The sequence below is a fragment of the Lepisma saccharinum genome, chromosome 6, assembly GCF_977018435.1.
Source record: "Lepisma saccharinum chromosome 6, izLepSacc3.1, whole genome shotgun sequence".
Lineage (NCBI taxonomy): Eukaryota > Metazoa > Arthropoda > Insecta > Zygentoma > Lepismatidae > Lepisma > Lepisma saccharinum.
This window is the reverse complement of record NC_139234.1, coordinates 19,439,840-19,462,872: the sequence shown is the minus strand read 5'-3', so window position 1 is coordinate 19,462,872 and position 23,033 is coordinate 19,439,840. Positions and strand designations below refer to the sequence as shown.

Sequence of the window (23,033 nt, the reverse complement as noted above, 5' to 3'; positions counted from 1 at the left end):
AGTGTTGATGTATCATTGTGCCATTAAAGCACATTGCCTCTTGATAAGGTCTGGTCACTGTGGGCCTGCTGGAGAAAGCCCTGTTCAACTTCCACATCGTTTCTCACTGTCAAGTGCGGATTCTTCAATATTCCGGAGTATGCAGGAAAGAATACGACCAGGTTTTAGACACGCAAGAGTGTATAATTCACAAACAGATTAACACAATATGTATAAACAACTTACATCATGGTATAGAATCTAGACGTCCTTTCTTTGTCATGAAGAATGGTATAGAATTTACGGCATACTTGATGGAAACGAGACAATAGGCTAACATTAAACAACATATAATAACAAGGTCTGGCGCACACTGATGACACAGATCAGGTCTGGTGTAGATGTTCAGTCGGTACACGACACTCATCACAACAAATGCCTCTCTGCTGCTGAGAACAGGCAGTGTGCCACCCTGCCACCTAGTGGAATTTTGCAGAACCACTTTCAACCAGTATTTGCAGAACACACAATCTACTGGGAACAATTGTGACTTATTGGTTTCTGAAATACAGAATCAATCTGGAATTTGTATGGCAAAGGTTGTATGTTTGTTTCAACATGGTGAAGTTATTTATCACAATAAGGATACTTCATAGTTATCCCGTCAAAAAAGAAAAAAGGAAGGCTGTTACGTAATATTTTATCTAAATTCCTGCAACGAAAGAAATTTGAAATCACAATTAAGTGTGGGAGTTAATTTGATCCGAATCTTAAATTTTCCATTTTAGTTGTAGTGGTTTGGAAATACGGTACATAAATAATTTCCTTAGATACTGTACCTATACATACTTTCAATTCGCTGCGTACATAACAATTGGCATGATTGACATTTTTCTTTCAAGATGGATGGAGTTATGTTCTTATTTCATATTATTTATTGTATTAGTATTGATATATAATAAGACATTGACAAGACTTTTTTAAAGTCTGAGCTGGAAAGTAAATTTAAATTACACTCTCTGTGTGTGTAGGGGGATCAGTAATCAGTATGAGTGATTACATAAAGGGTAAACAATGTTCTGGAGCTGGACTGCTTTTGGTGGCATTATTGCGTGTGTAAAGGAGTAAGTTATTTTTTTACAATTCAACCAATAACATTGAAGGAATAGGTTGATGTGACATTACAGAAAGTGTGTTTGTGATATTTGGTCAATGTTGACTTTTATTTGGTTGTTTTACCTGAAGATCACATGAAACATCATCAATTTTTAGTGAAATGAAAATATTTTATGATCATGAATCATTGTAAAATATACACTTGGTAAAATACTCCATGTGTAATATCAGTGGGACGCTGACAGAATACTAAGGGGCTATTCCATACTTCTTTATGTGAAGAAGCAAGTACGTTAGAACTTATTCTTATGAATGAGATTTGCTTTGCTTTTGGATTCACAGGAAGGAATGATGCTTGAAAGTTGATTCCTGTCTGGCACTTGGCATAGGAAATCCACATTTGGCAGATCATTTTAATAAATGGAATACAATTTTGAAAAGTATTTGCATTTTTATTGTATTTTTTATTATTTTACTACGTCACTAGGTTAAGTGCAACAGTAAAGATGAATGGTGAATTGATGATGTAGGTGGAGAAGGAACAAACACAAAGAAATGCTTGTATCTTATCTTGGATTCAATCATACCATGCTACATTAAAGCATGCATGACCAAAGAACCAACTTGGAATTCTATTTTTGCCTTTTCTGTCAGGAACGGTCACATGAACTGTTGAACCAGTCAGGTTGTTCCAGTCGTCATGTTGATGGTAAATTTTTGTGAGTGCATTGCCAAAACTTGTGCCTCAGAGCAACAGTTTGGCTAAGCCTAACAACCACTGCCATTTAGGAAATGAATGGGCATCTCATTCTCTGCTTCTCCCTGAACTGCGAGGGGAGGGTGCATGTTGAGGGCATGACATGTCATTTACGACTGGACAAAAATCAGGCATGTGGCAACATCAGTTTTTGCACTTTGAGACTCTCCATATCTGAAGACGAACAGTCTGGGAAGGTTCTTTGATCATGCGGGCTTTAACCACTCTACTGTGGAGGGTTGCTTTGAAAAATCACAGCAGCAGAGATTGGTGAAGTGTGTGAGAGAACACGTTAGAATGGAATGTGCTATCACCTTTTTTTCACCACACTTGCAAAACTTTTTTTTCAAATTGCTACTAGCATTTCAGTAACTACTTTGAATACAGCATTTTTTCAATTTCCAACTTTATCAGTAAAGTTTTTGTAAAACTCTTTAAAAAAAAATTGAATATACCTATCTTATTAGCATTACATTTTTTTCATATTTTTCATCTTAGGGGTGTGGAAGAGGCTGCTTCACCAACTGGCAGTGATACAGACGATAAATTAGGATGTGGAAAGAAGAAGTCAAAAACAAAAGTTCCTCGTAGGAAATTTCCCTGGGCAGATTCTGTGCGGTAAGTTAAACAGTATATTATGTCGAACATATATTGCGTGTGTTTATGAATTTGTAGATAATAGAAAACATTTTAAATTCTCCATATTTTCGATTTGATCCAACTAGAATGATACTTCCTATTTGCATATGCAAGTATATGATTAATTTCAAACAAGTGGAGAAAACTATTCCAAGCAGGAGTAAATATTAGTTGAACCAGACTTTTCTTTGGACAGTGTTCAGAAATAATTAATCCTTCTCTTACTAATGGTATTAGAAGTTACATTTTTACACCATCACAAAAATGCACAGGATTGAATTACAAGTTACATAATATGTGATAACATAAAAACAAATAAAGTTGTATAAAAAGACACTTTTGCTATCTAAAAACTAAAAAAACTAAACTCTGTGGCGCAACAGTCCTTGAAGGGCCAGTGCCTACCAGAGCAGCTTTTCATATTTGTCTAAAAATTTTAGAAAAATGTAACTAATTGCACTACCACCTTTCAATTTAAAATGGTAAAGTTGAATTAAAGATAGCGGCTACCAAAATGGTAGAGGAATACAGTGACACATGCCAAAGATGCAACCTTTGCTCCCATTGTACTGTGGAATGTGCTATAATATCACTCAATGGAGAATTGTTAGTCAATATACACTGAGTGCTTACTGAATTGCAACCACCTACCTAATACTTTGTTGGTCCACCTTTGGCTCGGCGGACGGTCTGGACACAACGGAGCATCGATTCCATGAGGTGCTGATATATCTCCACAGGGATCTGACACCATATATTCCTAATGGCATCCCATAATGAGCCAACCTCTGTCTGTGCAGGATGCATGGTTCGAAGAGCTTGTTCCACAACATCCCACAGATACTCTATGGGATCAAGATCAGGGGAGTTAGAGGGCCAATTCATATGCTGCATCTCTGTGGAATGTTCCTCCGGCCAAGCAAGTACAGTCCCACTTCGGTGGCACCGTGCATTGTTGTCCTAGAAAATGCTGCTCCTGTGTGGGTGGAAGTGGTCCCCTAACACCTCCCGATATACAATGGATGTCACACTGTGGTCCATACACACCAATGGTCCCAGTCCATGCCAACAGAAGCAACCCCACACCATACAGCCGCCCCCAACTGCCTTTACAGCACTCACCATGCAGGAAGGGTCCATAGACTCGTACTGTTGGCACCACACACGCACACACCCATCACAATGGTGTAGCAAAAACCGTGATTCATTGGACCAACACACACTTTTCCAGTCATCCACGGTCCAATCAGCATGCTCGTGGGCCCATGAGAGATGAAGTCGGCAGTAACGCTTTGTGAGGCGTGGGTGAGAAGTGGGTTGTCTGCTGTGGAACTTCATGCATGCCAGTGTACGTTGCACAGTAGTGTGGGATGTGGGTGTTGTGCATCCACTGTTGTATTGGTCCCGTAATTTCCGGACACTGATGGTGCGTTCAGCTGTCACGAGCCGTTTGACTCGACGCTCTCCCTGCGGTGTCACCTTCCGTACACCCTTGCAATTCTGCCTCTCGGTGGTCATTGCCCTGTTTTCTTGCCACTCTGTACACCTTCACTAAAGTGGAATGGTCGCATCTGACCAGTGTTGCTGTTTGGGTTATTGACATGCCTGATGCTTGGGCACCCACAATCATGCCCGTTTGGAACGACCACCTCCCATTTTAATGTGTGCTGTTCGACTAACATGTAGCATTGTGTCTATACATTCACCATGATACCTCCAGTCGGGGTGGTCATGTGATCAGAGCAGCTGCGGGGCCGTTCCTTGTGGTTTGGAGGGTTGGTCGCAATTCAGTGAGCAATCAATGTATATACAGATGTAGAACATAAAGTGCGTTCAGTTTGGCTCAGGGCCAAGATAGTACATGACTGCAGAACAGCAAGGCATTGGGCAGATGCTGACATTTTCGTCCTGTAACATCCCCCTTATTTTTATGCATATATCTTCAGCATGCAGACAATTATATTTATATTGCATAACTAGTACTAACCTGTGTTATAAGAGTTGGTCAAAGTGGTGGCCAACTGCTTTCTAACATTCCAGGCATCTTTTGATGAAATTTTGAGTTATTTGTTCTGTTTGCAAGTTGTTTTCTTGCCATTTTTAAGCACTAGACACAAGTTGTTAACAATTACAGTGTTGTTATTCTTGATCATTCTGTGAAAAAAACTCCATTGCATTGACATGCAAAAGTTGATTGTTTAGGTGCCGGCCGGGAGGGCACACAAGGCAACATACTGTCTGATGCTTATTGTAATTGTTGCTCTCTTATCAGCACAGTTCTATTTGTCCTAGCATGCAGTGTAAATTCTCTATTTAATTTCAGCATGTGTGTGTGCGTGTGCGCACGTTTGTCCAGTATTATAATACTACACGCAAAAGCATCTTGTCACAGTCCGTCATTAGCGTAAATACCGGCTGTCACCTATAGGTGACAGGCTGTGGTTTAAGGGTTAAATTAGTCAGTAATTAGTTTTTTGTGTGTTGGTCTCTCCAGTCTGTTATTTTGACCCTTAGGCTAGTTTCCACCCCTGAAATAGCTGTTCACATATATGGTTAGAATAAACAAAATACTCTATATAGTGTTTGCATTAAGATGTGTCCAGATACTGGAAGTGAACTTGTTGGGATTTAACATAATCAAAAGTCAATGGAATTACGTGTGTTAACATTTTTGTTCATGTTATCTTTCTTTTGCACATAATGGCATTGTGGCCGTCAATATTTTTTATTCTTATTTTGTACTTGCAGAGCTCTGTTGTGTGAAGTTGTACAAATTAAGATCCAGATTTTTGAGTTGACGAAGACCCGCAAGGAGTCGTTGCAGGAATATCTGAAGAACTTCTTTGACACAGAGGTAATAAAGCTTTGGCCACCTGGATGGATGAAGACGTCTATTCTCCTGAGGGAAAGCAATGCAAATGATGAAGCATTGTAAGTATTTTTTTCATTTTTACTAACATTTATACTGTATATTAATTCTAAAAATCAAATAGTTGACTGGGGCCTCCCCGATGACGCAGTGGTAGCGTCGTTGCCTTGTAATCAAGAGGTTCCGGGTTCGATACCCAGTGGAGGCACATAGTGGTTTGGATCCCACTTTAAACTGTAGGCTCAGTCCCAATTAGCCTTACTGTGCATAAAGTGGACTTAAAACACAATCCAATCAATCAATCAAATTTTTGACTGATTTCAACCTTCCTCTATATTTTATACATTGTGTATCAGTTAACTTGCTAGATTGTAAATTTAATTAACCACATTACAAAATTGCACAGAGTTGCAACCAGTATCTAGGAGTGGTACATAAATCAGCCCTACACTTACAAAACAAGTTTTTTCAACAATACACATGGGAGTTAGGCTACAACAGGCAACAGCATCTGCATAAACACCTCTATTCTGACTTCCATTCACTCCTTGATGCCTAGTAGACGACTTTTTCCTTGTTTCTCATTGGCGCAGAAACTGTCGAGAGATCGATAGTGTGGGAAAATTGACAGGTTCAACTAAACGTGGTTTATTTGCAATCACCTGGTTACATAAGTTTGTTAAAGGAGATGAAGAGACCATTCATGTTCTTCATTTTATATCCAGTTGGTAGAATATTGGTTATTGGTATCACCAAATTTCATATCAGTACTTTATCAGCATCAGTGAAAATGAATTCAGTCCATTCCTACTATGAATTTTGTGGTAAAAGGTAAAGGTAAATTGCTCCCCTGTGCTTAGCACCACGCCATGAAGGCGTATAGGGGATGTGGGGATAACACCCCATACTTTCTTGATCCGGTCGTGAGTGTGGGTGATGTGATCTGCATCATGCCCCTGACCACCTTTACCCCCCAGGGTTTCCCCCAGGTACCCATGTCATTCGACGCTTTGTGAATTTTGTGGAAGGATCAAATTAATTTATGATTATACAGACGTACATTGTCTATGTTAAATGTGTGACATGTTTACAGAGTAGTATTTCTATAAATACAGGGAGGTTATTGCAGCATGCCACCGCAAGAGCTTCGGCCGCTTGCCGGCCCAGTCATGCAACAGGTGCCGGCAAATTGCGTAACAGATAGCCCGTTACACAAACCGCTTGTTTTGTAATGTTTCCACTTTTCACAATTATAGTTACAATTACAACTTAAATAAGCACATACCTTGTCGTAAGGATGCTGGAAAAGGTGTCCTCTAAAATACAAATATTTCTGGCACTTTATTTTTGACATGTAATCTTTCTTAGACACCGCGAGAGCGTCGGCCGCTTACCGGCCTTGTCATGCATCAGGTGCCGCCAAATTGCGTAACAGATAGTCCGTAACAGAAACTGCTTGTTTTGTAATGTTTCCACTTTTCACAATTACAGTTACAATTACAACCTTATTTCAGACATCTAATCTTTCTTAGACATCTCTACTTTATCCTCGGTTGACAGAAAGGGAAGACAGCATCGCGGTGCATAAAGCAAACCGAAAGTGTAAAATTATATTTAAAACTAATAATAATGATGATCACTAACCTTCTGTGTTATAAATGATGTTGAAAATGACCTCCTTCAACACCAATACATTTCCGGCATCTGCGTATGAAATTCCTCTGAACATCCATAAGCTCCTCAGGTGTGATTCTGGCAATTTCTCTTCTTATATTTTCTTTTAAATCCTCTATTGTACGCGGGTTATTCTGATACACTTTGTTTTTTAATGTTCCCCATAAATAATAATCACAAGGAGTAAGATCGGGGCTACGAGAGGGCCACAACTCAGTACTGATAATTCTGTCCTCAAAAATCTCGGCAATAAAATTAAGTGATTCATAAGCAGTGTGAGCAGTAGCAGAGTCCTGCTGAAAAAATGACTGCTGGCATTCAATGTCCGTTAATTGTTCAAAAAAAGGTTGTAGTATGTCTCTTCGATACCTTTCACCATTGATAGTACCTTCATAAAAAATAGGCCCTATTATTCTGTGCGCATTCAAACCACACCACACACCAATTTTTGCAGGATGGAGCGGAACTTCATGCACAAGGTCAGGTTTTTCTGCGCTCCAATAGCGATTGTTTTGTGAAATAACTCGGCCATTCAATTCGAACCAAGCTTCGTCTGAAAATATGATTAATTCTGGATTTACTCTGCCAGCAACAATATTATCCAGCATCCAGTTACAGAATCGAACTCTAGTCGCGTGATCGCGCGGTTGCAATTCATGAACCACTGTAATTTTGTAGGGTTTTAATCTAAGTAATTTAGTGGCATTTCGTGCTGAGGATTTTGAAATGCCTGTTTCCTGAGCAAGCCGACGGAGGGATTTTTTTGGAGTATGTTCAAGTCGTTCACCAATTTCGTCTAGCTTTTCTTCCGTAAGAACACGTCGTCTGGAAACACGTTTCTTAGGTTCAAGAGATCCTGTCTCTCGTAATCTTTTAACGAGGTTGTAAACAGTATGTCTGTCCGGAACAGGATTGCCAGGAAATTTTCTTGCGAATCGCCTGACTACTTTTCTGCAAGAGTTCGTTTTCACGTAAGTATTGTACATAAAAACTCTTTGTTCAAGGCTATATTTGTTTGGCGGCATAACTAATGAATGAATAACAATTAACACACGATAAAGCACTAGCACTTAATAGCACACCAATAACACAGTATAAACAACACGAGTACTGATAAACGCAAACCGAAGTGAACACGTCTAAACAACTGGTAGCCGACAGCTGTCGCATTCGCGTAGTATCGAGAGGCTTCTCGCGGCTTAACACTACTCCGATAAGCCGCTGACGCTCTTGCGACATCTGAGGAATTTCGCTTCTAGCGTCGGCTCTATAGACACTGGATGGACCAAATTTTGAGGGAAGCACAACAAAAGACTACTCTATGAGGATATGTAATGCTCCTGCCGCAACTTTGAAAAAAAAAATATGGAAATTACGACGTTCAGAAATTTTGCGTAATTACGGGGAAAATAGAACTTTGGGATTTGGCCCCCGTTTCCCCCTGGACTCACAATTGTCGGAATTTACATAAAATGTTGCTTTTTGTTCATTCTTACATTTAGAATTTAAATTTCTTAAAAAGATGCAGTTGTTGAGCAGTTATAGCCTTTTATATTCAGTTTATCCCATAGTAGCAAAAGAGGAAAAGTGCTTATTTCAAATGGCGCTCTCAGAAAGAAAAACGCACACAGTGTATGATCGCTACTTTACTTCAAAAATATTCACACGTTAAAATTAAGTGACACTGTTAAATAATTCGTTTATCTGCGCTTTCGTTTTGCATAATAATGTATACGTAACCTCCCCCCTCGAAAATCTTGGGCACGCCACTGACTCTAGTGTTCAAAAGGATTAATCTTGTGTTATCTGCAAAATAAGAGTCACGGTTTTGTTTATTCGAAGGCAAGACAAGAATGAAAAATTGAATCCTTTATGTTGGATGAGTCATTGCTGTCAGAAGCGATATGGGCAGAAATAAAGTGCCAGAAATATTTGTATTTTAGAGGACACCTTTTCCATCATCCTTGCGGCAAGGTACGTGCTTATTTAAGTTGTAATTGTAACTATAATTGTGAAAAGTGGAAACATTACAAAACAAGCAGTTTGTGTAATGGGCTATCTGTTACGCAATTTGCCGGCACCTGTTGCATGACTGGGTCGGCAAGCGGCCGAAGCTCTTGCGGTGTCATGCTGCAATAACCTCCCAGTATATAATATAATCAACTGTATGGTTCTGCCGTTTTTTATTCTTTTTGTGAATGTGAACCATTCGGTATTTCACAAAATTCTTTTAATTTACAATTATATTGATAGGGTACAGTAGTGCCACATATTTCTGTTGAACAAAACAACAATATTTCTATACGAAAACGGCACATTTTGGGATCAAAAGTGGTATCGTTGTACTGTACATGTAAGTTATAATGCACTTTTTTATGCGAAATATTCAGTACTGTAATGTAATATGTTCTATCATTTCAGGTTGCAGAAATTGGCCATGAGGAAGTTAATTTCTTCAGCATCTGGGAGCCTTTCTACTTCCCCCCCTGGCATTCTGTGTACCACTTCACCATTTACAAACAGCACATTCACAACATATGTTGACACAACCACTACAATGACAAACACGGTTTCCACTATTGTCACTGCCACGTCAGATACTGCCATGAATCCTCTATCCATTGTTAAAAGCACTAGTGTACCTATGCCCGTGGCAACTTCAGTATTAATGCCAAGCAGCGTAGGGACAATGAACTCTTCATCGGTCATTTCAATGTCGACAGTGTCTTCCACTGTTCCTCTCACTTCGTCTTACAAGCCTGTTTCCACCAAACAACCTACGCTTCCAACCATTTCTACTACAAAGAATGTGTCACCGGCCATTTCGAGTTTCTCGCATGTTCCAACGTCGTCGCCTTCTGGGAAATCATGCATTGTGGCCAACAATTTCTGCCCACCTCCGAAACCTACGCTTGCGTCAAACATTAGCTACACTTCAACTAGTTCGTCACTATCTTCTTCGCAAATGTACAAAACCTCATCTGCTGTCGTTAAAACTGTACCATCCTCGACGAGCAAGAATTACCCTGCCCCTACAAAACCAACATTGTCAACCAGTAAACCATACATGTCTACCACAAAGCTATGCCCTCCCATTTCAAGCGGAAGTACTACTGCAGTCACTACTTCTATGGGACTTTCTCCAGGTGGCATCACCATAATGCCTGTGAGTGGTAAAGTGAGAGTGAGCGAAAGTGACAGAGAAGTGAAAAGAAGTTCATTGTCGGCTTTATCGAGCATTACCATACCGGACAGCATCAGCGTAACACCTGCTCAAAGCCCCACCACTGCCATTGCTACACCAAAAACCAGTACATCACCCATGCGGAGTCTGAAACAGCGTATACTTCAGGATGCAGCAAAGTCACAGTCGGACATAGGAGCAAAATCAAGTGCCTCTGGGATTAACTTGGAGGGATCGACTAGCTGTGATGTGATAGAAATCAGCAGTTCTTACACAGCTGCTGATTTGAGTGTTAGTGCAAAAAATGACAGTGTAATGGAGATGGCAACCAACTTGTCGATGAAAAAAGACGAACCAAAGGACCCTCACGAGGAGAGAGAGTTAATTGCGGAAACTGTTGTTGCGACCGATGTTCTTAATCAGATAATTAACGATTCGTTAGTGGGGTTTCCCAACAGTTCAACTTCATGCAAAATACCGAAAGAGGGGTCCCCATCCAGAAAGCAAGAAAGTATGAGTGAAAAATACAGCAAGGGATCGTCGCCACCTGTAATTCGTACTGGTGCTGGGTGTGTTTCTCCGTATGAAACAAAACGTAGCCCTGTGATGGAAACGCCAGTGTTCTCAGCAGGCAACATTGAACATAAAGTGCGAGTTACCGACCGTGTCAGTGTGCCCCATCCCCTGGCCGACAGCAAGTCTACACCGGACCCAGAAGAATCTGTTCAGTTGGAGGTGGATCGTGTGATGAAGCAGTTAATGGAGATAAGTGGACAAATTACTCGGAAAAATTCAGATCGAAGTCACAAACCGGATGAAATACCATTCCCTAGGGAATCCTTCACACCAGTTTCGAAACCGCCACAGTTTACTAGTTCTGTGTCTGTGATTGCTGTGAGCAACGGGAACTCGAGATCACATACTCAAACGGAAGTGCACAGTTCACAGACTAAAAGTCCAATTGAAAATCTTAGTGTCGTTAGTAACAGTTCTTTAAGTAGTTACGTTCCTCACAGCAAACATGATCTACATATGCTGCCACCTGATATTGCAAGTAAGTCATATCAATCTCAAAAGATGTTTAGTAGTTTCCAAGATGAGTTTCAAAGACAATTTACGCACACTGGTTTTAACAAGGATCGTAGTGGTGAGCGTGGTGTGTATATAGGTAACAAAGTGGTAGGCGAAAACAGTAAAGATGTTATTTTGACTGAACGAAATTATATTTCAGCGTCCCAAACTGCCATGCATGGTTCTTCTGCTGGTATTGGCAGGAAGTACCTTCATAACACATTCTCGGAAGGTATGGTATAATCATATGGTTTTGACACATTTGTAAACAAAAGCCTGTCTCATGAAAGAATGTAAGAGGTATAGGGTCGATGCAGTTGTCACAAAGATTCATTGATGGCTTTGTGCTCGCACAGATTTGCCAATTAAATAACCGCTATGAAAAGAAATTTTGAAAGCGATAATGCATTGCATATAGTTTGCTACTCTTCGTGTATGATTCCTTTTACCTCCATTATTCTTTTGTGGTACAGGGTGTTGCATGAAATTCTAATTGGAAAATTATGCAAGTAAAAACCCCAGTTGTTCGATTCCAGTAATACTTAGTGTCTGCCAGTATTTGAAGTTATTTGGGTACTTTAGTATTATACGGACTACCTGATTTCAGACCGTCTGTTTTCTGGGAAAGCAAGAGAAACACTTATGGACACAATAGGAAAACTGTATTTCAAAGTTTACAATATATGAATCAACCTAACCTAAGCTAACTATGGTTAATGACTCATGTTTGCGAGGGGAATATAATATAATATGTTAGGTTAGGTTGATTTATATATTGTAAACTTTCAAATACAGTATTCCTATTATATCCATAAATGTTTCTTTTGCTTTCCCAGAAAACAGACAGTTTGAAATGAGGTAGTCCGTATAATACTAAAGTACCGTTATTTGTGGTCTCTTGGTCTTCCAAAGTAAGCTTTATGAAACAGTTAAAAAACACAAAGCTATGTAGTTCTACCCAATTTCAAGATAACTGTTAACCAGCCAATGCTCTTTCATGAAGCCTTTCGCCAAGGTTTGTTTGTTTGTTTGTTTATTTATCTTGTTTTTACTACCTACGCTTCACCTTAGATGCTGAGGTTGTTATGCCATGTAACGAGAGCAAATGTCACCTACCAGGATAATTGGTGTCCCAGCTTGACATTAATGCAAATAGTTCATCAGGACAGGTGCCATTCTGGCTTCATATAAAGTGTTAAAAGTTTACATATGTGGAGCCACATATTTATTGTGAATAGAATATTAAGAGTTTGATACAAAAGAAGGGGCACATTTTGGGATTGATAGCAGTATATAAAATGCCATTTTTGTGTTAAAATGGTGAACATAACTCTAAATTTGATTTAAAAACTACTTATTAGAAAATATACTTTTCCTCTTCTAATGGCACACTTATGCAGTTGTCACAGTATTAAGTTTATTCCTGTGTTCAATTTTTGATTCTCAATGTATTTACATCAATTTTCTGTGATTCGCATAGCTCACAGGCTAATTCAGACTTCAGAAAGTGTTGCATCAATTAATAAACTCTAAATTTGTGTTTTAAGAGTTTATTTTACATTTTGCACCATTTTGTGACAAAACATAGTAGGAAAATGCACCTCACACCTTTCAAAAACATGAAAAATGAACAATACCAGTGTGTTATTTCACATTTCATGTTTCTGTCAAAAACGAAATATGCATGTCTCTACATATATGATACTCAACTCATGGCTAGCAACCCATTGAGAGACAAGTCCTGTGAAGCATGCTTTTATGTGTGTAATGCATGGTCAGAACATCGAGTCTCGTCAGCACTTTTATCTAGCTTTCTATACCAGAGGGCTGTACTATTTCCTTTCAATCAGCTGCTCGTGATGCTGGAGTTGCTGGGAATGAAACCCAAGATTTAGAACTTTCGTGCTTGTTAGGTGAAATCTAAAATTGCAAGCCAATAGATCAGAATAGATTTCAAACAAAATATCTAGTTGCATCTGGCTACTCACATCTGTAAATTTTGTTCCTTTTTGAAATCTTGAAACTGCAATTTGTTGTTCATGGAAAATCAGGACAGAGCGTTACTGGAATCAATACAGCTAACCTATGGAATGACACCATTCTAGCCAGCATGTTTTTGCTGTTCCTTGGTTTTATCACCAAGCTAACCCGAGTAGGTCTCATTCCGTATGTTCGTTTATTTTGTTCTAATGTGCATGTTAGAATTTAGATATAGAGTGGAAAGTAGAAATAGATGAAAGAGCACTATTGTAAAAGTAGAACTAGAATATGAGGTAAGCACATAATTAAGATACTGCATTTACTTGTGTATAATTCCACCATACAGTACACATGCACACTGTGTTGTGTATGTGAAAAAGTTCGAATCGAATTAAAATCTTTATTAAAATTCACCATATCATCATGTTATGTAGCACTATTTTAAATATTTGTACCAACATTTCACAAACTTCACATTTTGATCTGTAGAGTAATTTTTCAATACCCCGAAGAAGGGTTGAGGTCAATCAGAAAACTAGAGAAACAAATAAAGCTAAGGAAAATGTTCGGAAAGCATACAGAGAATAAACAGGTCTTAACGTACAGTGAAACGGAACAACTGAAATCCACCAGGAATTGTACCAGGTAATTCTTGATTACAAGGTTGTAACTATTTCAGGGTAAGTATTGCAGGAAACCATAAGTCTGGTATTTTCTCCTCCTCCCTAAAGGTGAAGTATGCTGTATTTCATAAGACGTGAGTTCTAGTTCTTTCTGTTCAAGTGCAGAAAGTCAATCTGTTAGCATCAGCTTTGTAGAGCTGTGCCAGTGATATTTGTATTTGAAAATATTAGTTGCAATGTAATCACCAATACTTTTCCTGGAGACCAGGTGTCTTTTGAAATCTGCAAGAAATGCAGTGTGGTATTTTTGCAGAATCTAAATATCTTGAAAATCATGAAAATCCATAACATTGCACGGAGAAGTGGATTTTGTGATAACTTTTCCCGTGAAATTTTCAATATCTTAAGCAAAACTGTAGTTCTAATGGAAAACTTGTGCAATAAAATTGTAGCAATTTCCAAGTATCGGTAACCATGAGATTATCGGCATTGGTATCAGTATTGTTTCAAATTGGTATCGTTTCAGCCATAAGGAAATGCCATATATTTTTGTAATATTCTTTTTACGGTGAATGTTGGTAATTTACATATGCATATGTGCCATGGCTGTAGCCAGAAAAAAATTTCGGGGGGGGGGGGGTTCATTCATAATTATTTCCATGGCATCGTCAGAAATTTGAATAATAGAAATAACAACAATAATTATACAATAACAATTTTATTCCATAATACTATAATTATTATTATTATATTCATGAGGGGGCTTACTCAATCCAGCAGATGAGTGAATATCCAGCACGTTTTTTTTTTAGATAGTGTACTGAAATGCACAATTATTATACTTTTTTATTAAATTTTAGATAACTTCTAGAAAAAACTTTAAAAGTTAGATGGAAATTTTAGTCATAAAGTTTTTGTTGTTTGACCTTAAAACTAAATTTTTGTAATTTTGAAAAGTGTGGAACCAGTTATCCTTTTTAAAAACAGCCTGGCACATTGATTGTAACCTCAATCGTGAACGTAATGTGCTAAGAAACTGGAGATCGTAGGTTTGAACTATCAAGGGGATTTTCGACTTTTTCGGACAGGGAATTTAAAAGTTGGAAAGGGAATTTTGGGACAATCATAAGGGAATTTTCAGTCTATATTTCTTGTGATGCAGGAACAACACTGGAAAGAGGACAGCAGAAGTGAAAATGGAGGGGTCGTGGGTTGGCTACGATACCGAGAATAAATCCTGTTTCACTCAAGTTTCAGAATTCCAAATGTATGAAAATTCTAGCTCAATCATTTCAACATTTTCTCCTTGTATTTTTGTGATGCTTCGGGAAAAAAAAATTGAAAATGAGTTACAGATTTTGGTTTCTGAACTTCCATTAATCCAACATGTCAGAAGTTTCGGGGGGTGTTGAACCCTAGAAACCCCCCTCTAAATACGGCCATGATATGAGCCTTAAAAAAAGACACACGGTACTACTTGTTTTAACTGAGATTATATACAAGAGTGAGTGCAGTATCTTTGCATGTAACTTATATGGTTATGAATTATGGCGTAAGAGGTGCAAGTTGAGATATTGTTTGGTGTTGTTGTGTCTTATTTACAAAATGTGTATATGGATATGTGATTTGGGTGACAGGTAATAAGCATGCATGCATGTACATCCAAGTGGCTTAAATTTGTGATATAAATTGGAAATGTTTTGGTACAAGGTGATGTGTCGTGATTATTTTCTCAATATTTGTTTCAAACGGTAATAATGTGATTTAAATGAAGTAACAAAAATTATATTGTAATAGGTTAGGTTACTGCAGACTAAATTAGGTTATGTTAGTTTGTTTTATTACATTTGGTTTCGTTTTATCCCATTATGTCTACATGTGTTTTGTTTTTCCTCCCTGTTGTTTTGTGTTGTTCTATTGCTTTGACTAACCTACATTTTCTCTTGCTTTCTAACTACATTACTGGAATGCCTGACACTGCTTTTTACTTATTTACACTTTCGTACTATAAAGCGGTCAATAATCGTCATGAGAATGCAGCTTTGATCTGGTACAGTCTTCTTTCTTCATAAGTTACTTTTGCATATTAACTTCATTCGCAAATTTTGATGTTAATATATCTGTAATGGAAGTTGATATTATTTACTTTGAGATGATAACTTTTGGCACATTTTATTCAAATTGCAAGAAAAATAGCTAAGGTTCAGGAATGTGGGATTATTTTTTTTAAAGAAGAGATCTGATATTTGTTACAAAGCTTCTGTAAATATATGTAGAGATAATAGTGTATAATGGGATATTATTATAGTTCGATTTTCTGAAGTATTCTGCACCTTCATGCAGTTTCAGGATATTACTGCATAGAACAAGAAATATTTTTAGCATGTGGTGTGTCGTACCTTTTGGATGATCATTATAAAATAATATGTGTACTTTCATTCCAGGGTCAAAGTTTAGGAATGTATAAACATTCACAATTTATCAATTGCAGTATCACTCATATTTCAATACGTGAACTGAAATATTTTTCTCATTCATGTCTTCCTTTCTTTTCTTTTTATTGTCCTTGAAAGGTATTAATATTACTTTCAAAACAATTCCAACATATAAAGAATACACCATTAATGTTCCGAGAAATTAATTGTAATGAAATACTTATGCAGTTGTATTTACATCTGTTTTCCATCATTTTCACGTATCATCCACAGTAGAACTTGGTATTTTTTAATTGAATGACCAAAGAAAGGAGATGTGAGGTGTTACATGTGTATTAATTAGAAACCAATTTTTTTAAAAAAACAAGAGTTGATAACTTTTGTTAATAAGTACTAATTTTGAGAATTGCTTCAGATTGATTTTTGAAATTTCATGTTAGCAGTTTAATGTGCATGCTTAATGTAGATTTATATTTTTATTGTGGTTCATTGATTTTACTATGCAGGATTTTGCTTCAGAACCTCAATTAGTTACCACTGCACTTGGGTAATTCATATGCACCATTTTCGTAGTACAAGAGCCAATCTTTTATTTAAGAGTTGTTTTTATAACTATATAGTTTTGTAATGGGAATGGAAGAAAACATGTTATGGTAGAATTTTTTATGTGCATAATTTTGTGATTTTGTTGTAATGTTTCTGTTCCTTTTACATACAGTGGGTACATTCTTAGAGCCTTTATGCCATTTTTACTTTCAAAATTTCTTTTGTTGATTTTTATAAATGCTCGAAAGTTAAGTGGCAAAATACAGAACACAATCACCCACAAATTGCACAACTTTTCAATGAGGTTAAATTATTTTACATAATTAGTTAAAGGTGAAAGGTACAGTTGATTTTACAAGCTACAGTACTCAAAATGAAAGTCCAATTAATGATATTAAAAAATGAATATATTTTCATAACGTAGCATGGTTCACCAGCTTTTGGAGGCCAAGCAAATTTTTGATGTTCCCACCGAGTTCAAGCACAAGATGGTTGCCATCATCCAATGACAGTTGCAATCAGAATTAATAGAACTAGGATAAAACAAACAAAGCAAGAACAGGGTGGTTGCTCACCGGGAATTGCTTGAATGTAGGGAATTTTTCTCCTTGGGCGTGAAAAATGGCAACTTTTATTTATCCAAATCCCATTGAATTTATACATATTTATAAATGCCCTGAGGCAAGTCTTCACAGTTTAGCTTTTTTTTATCGATGGAAAAGAAAGCTACGTGGAACATAAAACAGAATTCTCTCAATTCTGTTGGTTGGTTAGTGTCCTTTGCAGAACAATCTATCTAACAGATGGGAAGATTATTGCTAGATTCTTGAAGTTCATTAGGTAAATTTGAGTTTGGAATTGTTATACAATTAACAATTTTTCATAGATTGGTATATCCCGTAACATTTGCGACTTGTGTTTATAGATCATTTTGAGTCCTGAGTATGTGAAATGGCAAATATACGCTCCACACCTTACATTAAATATTTTAAATATAAACTGCTCACAAAAAGTTTTGCATCACCCAAGAAATGATAGAAAGAACAATCGCAACATGTCCCACTGGGCCAGCTGTGAGAAAGCACACTGTGCTGTGCAAGATACCCATTCAACCCTGCATAACTCGCTCTTCAGACGACAGCCATGACCAGCTGAGCATATTTGTGTGTTCGAACATCTCAGTATTGTGGGTGGTAATGGTCAAGGCTATATCTCCCACTTACGTAGAGAGACTCAAGTAGTGAAGGTGCGTTGTAGACATGCCCAGGCGTACAATATCGCAGTTCAATCTGGCAAGGGTTATCGCCTTCGTGCAGAGTGGGATGTCACAACGGGCGGCAGCCGCGACGATGGGAATCGCACAGAGCGATGTCAGCAGAACATGGAGAAGGTACACAGACAGTGGGACAGTAGCAGATCGCCACCGTTCAGGTCGACCACGGGTAACAACACCAGCCCAGGACCGTTTGCTAGGAATCGCGGCACAATACCAGGACTGCAAATGAGTTGCGAAAGGACCTCCAACAAGCCTCAGGCGTACGTGTTTCGACCCAGACTGTTCGCAATAGACTGCGAGCAAGAGGCTTACATTGCCGAAGACCCATGCGTCGGCAACCTCTAAGTGCAAACCAACAGCGTGATCGTTTGGTGTGGGCACGCGAACATGTGCATTGGGGACCTGCAGATTGGTCGTGTGTACTCTTTACAGATGAATGTAGGCTTTGTCTGAGGCCTGATTCGAGACGTGTGAGAGTGTGGAGAGGCGTAGGACCGTGGGAGAGACTTCGTCATGTGCAACCTGTTCATCCATTCCAAGGAGGTGGCATTATGGTTTGGGCAGGGATTATGCACGGCCGCCGAACGCCCCTAATTGCAATTCAAGGGACACTGACAGGACCGCGTTACATCAGAGACATCCTACAAACAACTGTGGAACCATACCGTCGGAACATTGGTCCAACTCTTGTGTTCATGGATGATAATGCCCGACCACATCGTGCAGGGGTGGTGCAAGATTATCTGCAGCAGGCCCAAATTAACAGAATGCCCTGGCCGCCAGGAAGCCCAGACATGAATTGTATAGAGCATGCTTGGGCCATGTTGAGGAATGCAATGGCACACCGTCCTGTGCTCCCAGACTCTCCACGTGAGCTTCTTTTAGCAGCACAGGAGGAATGGGATCGTTTACCACAGGATGACCTTGATCATCTCATTGCGAGAAGGCCCGGCGTGTTGAAGACCTCATTGCAGCTCGAGGGGGACATACCAGGTGGTAAACATCCTGTCTGACATAACAAATAGGCAAATAGCATTGTTGTGCCATTTGTTTCCCTTTGCTACTTCAGCAGTATGTCATTTTTTTTTATTTTTTTTTTTGGATTAGTGTGAACGTTCTTTTTCATGCCATTCCCATGTTTTCCACGTTTTCTTCTTTCTTGTACTGATTGAGCAATTGTATGTTTATTTTCTTCCCAGGAATACAGTTTTTGTTGGTGATGCAAAACTTTTTGTGAGCAGTTTATATACAGTGGAATTGTATTAGAATTTTCTGATACATTGAAATCACACAGACCCTTCACATTGTTAATATATTGGAGTGTATATGTGTGTGGATGGTTACAGACAGTAATACGTAAGGTTGTAATAGAGAAAATGTCTGTTTGTACCCTTGAATTTTTAGAAAGTTCACCTTGCAAACCTTACACATACTTGAATTTTATCATGGTCCCAGAGTGGTCACTCTGAAGAATCATGGATAACATTCTGGTTCATCCAACATTTTGCAACAATGCCAGTTTCTTTGTAGGAAATGGAGCAGATGCATCCTCTCATGCTTATATCTGGATGCAAACTTTCCCAATACATAATTTTCAAATGTGCCATGATGTACAAAAGAAAATTTGTAGTAGATCTAATTGTCGTGGACAGGTGAAGTCTGTTACCTTAATGGCAGGACTCTCATATGGAGTGAAATTTATGCATTTCCTTCCTCCCAATAATAAAAGATAAGAAATCAAGGAAAAAAATGAAATTTTACACAAAAATTCCTCTAATATTGCACTGTTGTGATCCTGCAGTCGTGTGAAGTCCCACTGAAAATACTTTTGTAGAAAGAAGGGGACAGAAGACACTAAAAATGTGTAATGCACTCGTAAGAAAAGTGTAAGAATCTTGCTGACTAAGTTTCCGAAAAATGGGTGTTAGCCTTGGTCCAGTTGATGCTCAACACTGAAATTTGCAGGGATGCACAACAAAAGACCACTCTTCGACAATATGCTACTTCTGTCCCAACAGTCAGATCTTGTAATACATATATGCACCTTCAAATTGATTTTTTTCCTCAAAACATTGGCTAAGATGGATTTGTCTGGTAAAAGATGCACTGAAAGGAATGGAAGGAAAACTTTTGTTTTCAATTTGAATGAAATGTGTCATGTGTTTTCAATTTGAATGGAATGTGTCATGCCTCCATGTGTGTATAAATGAACAAAAAAAGACAACTGAAATATTGTCTGTAATTTGAGAAATAACATGGTACCTGTACACACACGTAACCAGCCATCGTCAATGGTTTACAGGCAGCAGTACATATATTGTTTCTTAATTTCAGACTGGTTCATGATGTCACTTGTATACATGTATGTATGATATTTTTTCTAAATGTGTAATTTTCTTTAAAATTAGTTGCCCAGTTGGTGGGCCTGTCCTTCGTCTGTGCTTAGCATTGGGCTGTTGTGAAAGATTTCGTAGGCATATCGTATAATCACCCATTCCTCTATCCTTGTCTTTCATTCTCTCACACCCTTGCCAGACCAGTCAATTGTAGTGTTTAAAGTTAATAGTGAGTGTAGTTCTTATTTCATGGGGCTAGCCCCCTTGCTTGGTTAAGTGTAGACGTAGCTTTTCAGAGTTATACCCCCCTCTTACGATACACCTCTCGCAGCCAAATAACCTCAAATATCAGGCTTCACATAGCCTATCTACGATCCCTTAATTTAAAACAAGAGGGCTAGCCCCGTGAAATAAGAACTACACTCACTATTAACTTTAAACACTACAATTGACTGGTCTGGCAAGGGTGTGAGAGAATGAAAGACAAGGATAGAGGAACGTTCGTTACCTGTAGATCTGGAAGTGACGATCGACCCTCTGGTTCGTTGATGAAACTCTGATGAACTCTCCTGAAATAAAACTCCTTTCCGATAGCGTACTACTCCTCGCTGTAACTCCTTTTGTAACGTTTGGTAACAACTAATCACGCCATAACTTTCTTAGTTCAACAACTTGTATAATTCCGAGGCGCTAACTGTGCACGCGATAGATTTCAGATACCGACTGGGGAGAGAAATATTCTCCCGAGCTATTTAAACGAAATTCGAACTTCGGCCGTTGAGAGACCGCGTCTCTCAATAACGGTGCTTTCAGCGTAAGGCTGTGTTTGCAGTATCTTCCTGCGATTCCGGAAGAATTCGTATCAGCGGTTTTTTACATCCGCTGAAGATCGCAGGTGGCATTTGCTTGAAAGAAGCTCTTTCCAGCTTCTTTCATACTCTGGCCCTTTTTATGAAATGATTAGGCTATCGGACTATGGTGCCCGGGGTCCCGGATTCGAGTCATGCCTTGGGCATGATACGATATAAGAGTATTGACAATTCCAATCTTTCTAGGAATAATCATAACAGAGTACATGATTCTATCACATAGCTACAGTCTATATATTGGGGTGTGTGGGATTCAAAAATGCCAGTTGTCTGATCAAGAAAAATTTCCCGTCCCAATCCCAGCTTCAGGAAGTGTTTCCCAATTTTGGGATTCCAGTAATCTGGAAAATTTGAATGGATGTACATTAAAAAGTGCTCAATATCCTAAGTTACCTGCACTGTAAATGCTGGACATTTCCTGGAAATGGCAGCTTTCATTTCAAGAATGCAAAAACAATCACTGCAAGATGAATTGGGGTGCAGAATTTGATATTTTTCATTCTGACTAGGATTTTCTTTTATTTTTACACCCTGACCTCACCCAGACAATAAGAATTTCCATGCCACACACCCTATTTATAAATACAAGGAGAAATTACTATTATCTTCTGTGGTATCATCTTTATTTTGTAAAGGATGTACAGTTCTTAACTGTATTGAATTTCATAGTATATATACACAGTAGATTAAGTATAAATATATACTTAATTTGTCCAATTTTTACAGGTTTAACGTTGTATAGCTTGACAAATGCAAGGTGCCAAGTGGAATTATTCATGTATATTTTATATTTCTGTAATTTGTTTCAGGGACCAAATACAGCAAAAATTCATTGCAAGCTTCGCAGCTCAAGCCTTCCCAGGTAAACCAGATCATTAGCAGTCCCAGTGCTGGTCATTTTGCAAGACACCTTGCCTCACAAAGCAGGTAAACCTTTGTAAAGTTTATTATGATCGTTATTTTCTCATTTGTCCTTTTTTCCCAGGTTTATTGATTTAATAAAATATGAAACTGTATTTTACATTTTGAAATGAGAGAATCCTATGCTAGTGTTTTCAGTTTGGTGTAAGGTGTCATTTTTTATTTTATACCCCCCTCCTCCTTTCCTCCATTCTTCCTCTGTGATTGTAACAAGAAGGGACAGAATGGGCACACAGTTTGGGGAGAAGTATGACATTACTATTACTCAACAAAAATGTAAAGAATATATTCACATGTTACTATATACAGTGGGACCTTGATTTTACATCTAGGTAAAAGAAAAGGCAGGGAAAATGTCACATTTGAGAAAATGTTATAATATTTTGCCATGTTGCAACCATGAAGATTGAACATACCGGGTAACTTGTGGGAAACGGACGTTTATCAAATGAAGAGTACATAGTTGCTGTGCAAGATAAAATTAGTTTATTGGTACGAAACGTAAGGGCAAAGGTACCATTTGAGTTGACCTAGTCAGGTATGGAAAATGACGTCACGCAGGTGGTGGCCATCCTCTTGAATGCAGAGTTCCATTCTCCGCCAGAAGTCTGTGTGACGTGGGCCAACAGCTCGTCAATCAAATGCACTTCGTGGGTAATGGCAGCTTGCAACTCCCGTAATGCGTTGGCCGTGTGTACTGTGGCACCATCCTGTTGGAAATAAACTGTGCACATGTTGATGCCTCATTGCTGCAGTCC

At 38.5% G+C, this 23,033-nt stretch overlaps 1 protein-coding gene across 4 annotated transcripts in view; it reads left to right on the top strand.

Annotated features, from left to right (window-relative positions):
• yem (yemanuclein) overlaps positions 1-23,033 on the top strand; it is a 108,176-nt gene that overhangs the window by 55,310 nt on the left and 29,833 nt on the right. For 3 of the 4 annotated variants that reach the window (XM_083123605.1, XM_083123606.1, XM_083123604.1), the window contains 4 exons: positions 2,351-2,470; positions 5,240-5,422; positions 9,456-11,521; positions 22,164-22,281. In XM_083123605.1, the coding sequence (XP_082979731.1) occupies positions 2,351-2,470; positions 5,240-5,422; positions 9,456-11,521; positions 22,164-22,281 (2,487 nt within the window). The remainder of the gene's footprint in view (positions 1-2,350; positions 2,471-5,239; positions 5,423-9,455; positions 11,522-22,163; positions 22,282-23,033) is intronic. The other variant, XM_083123607.1, reaches the window with a different exon arrangement.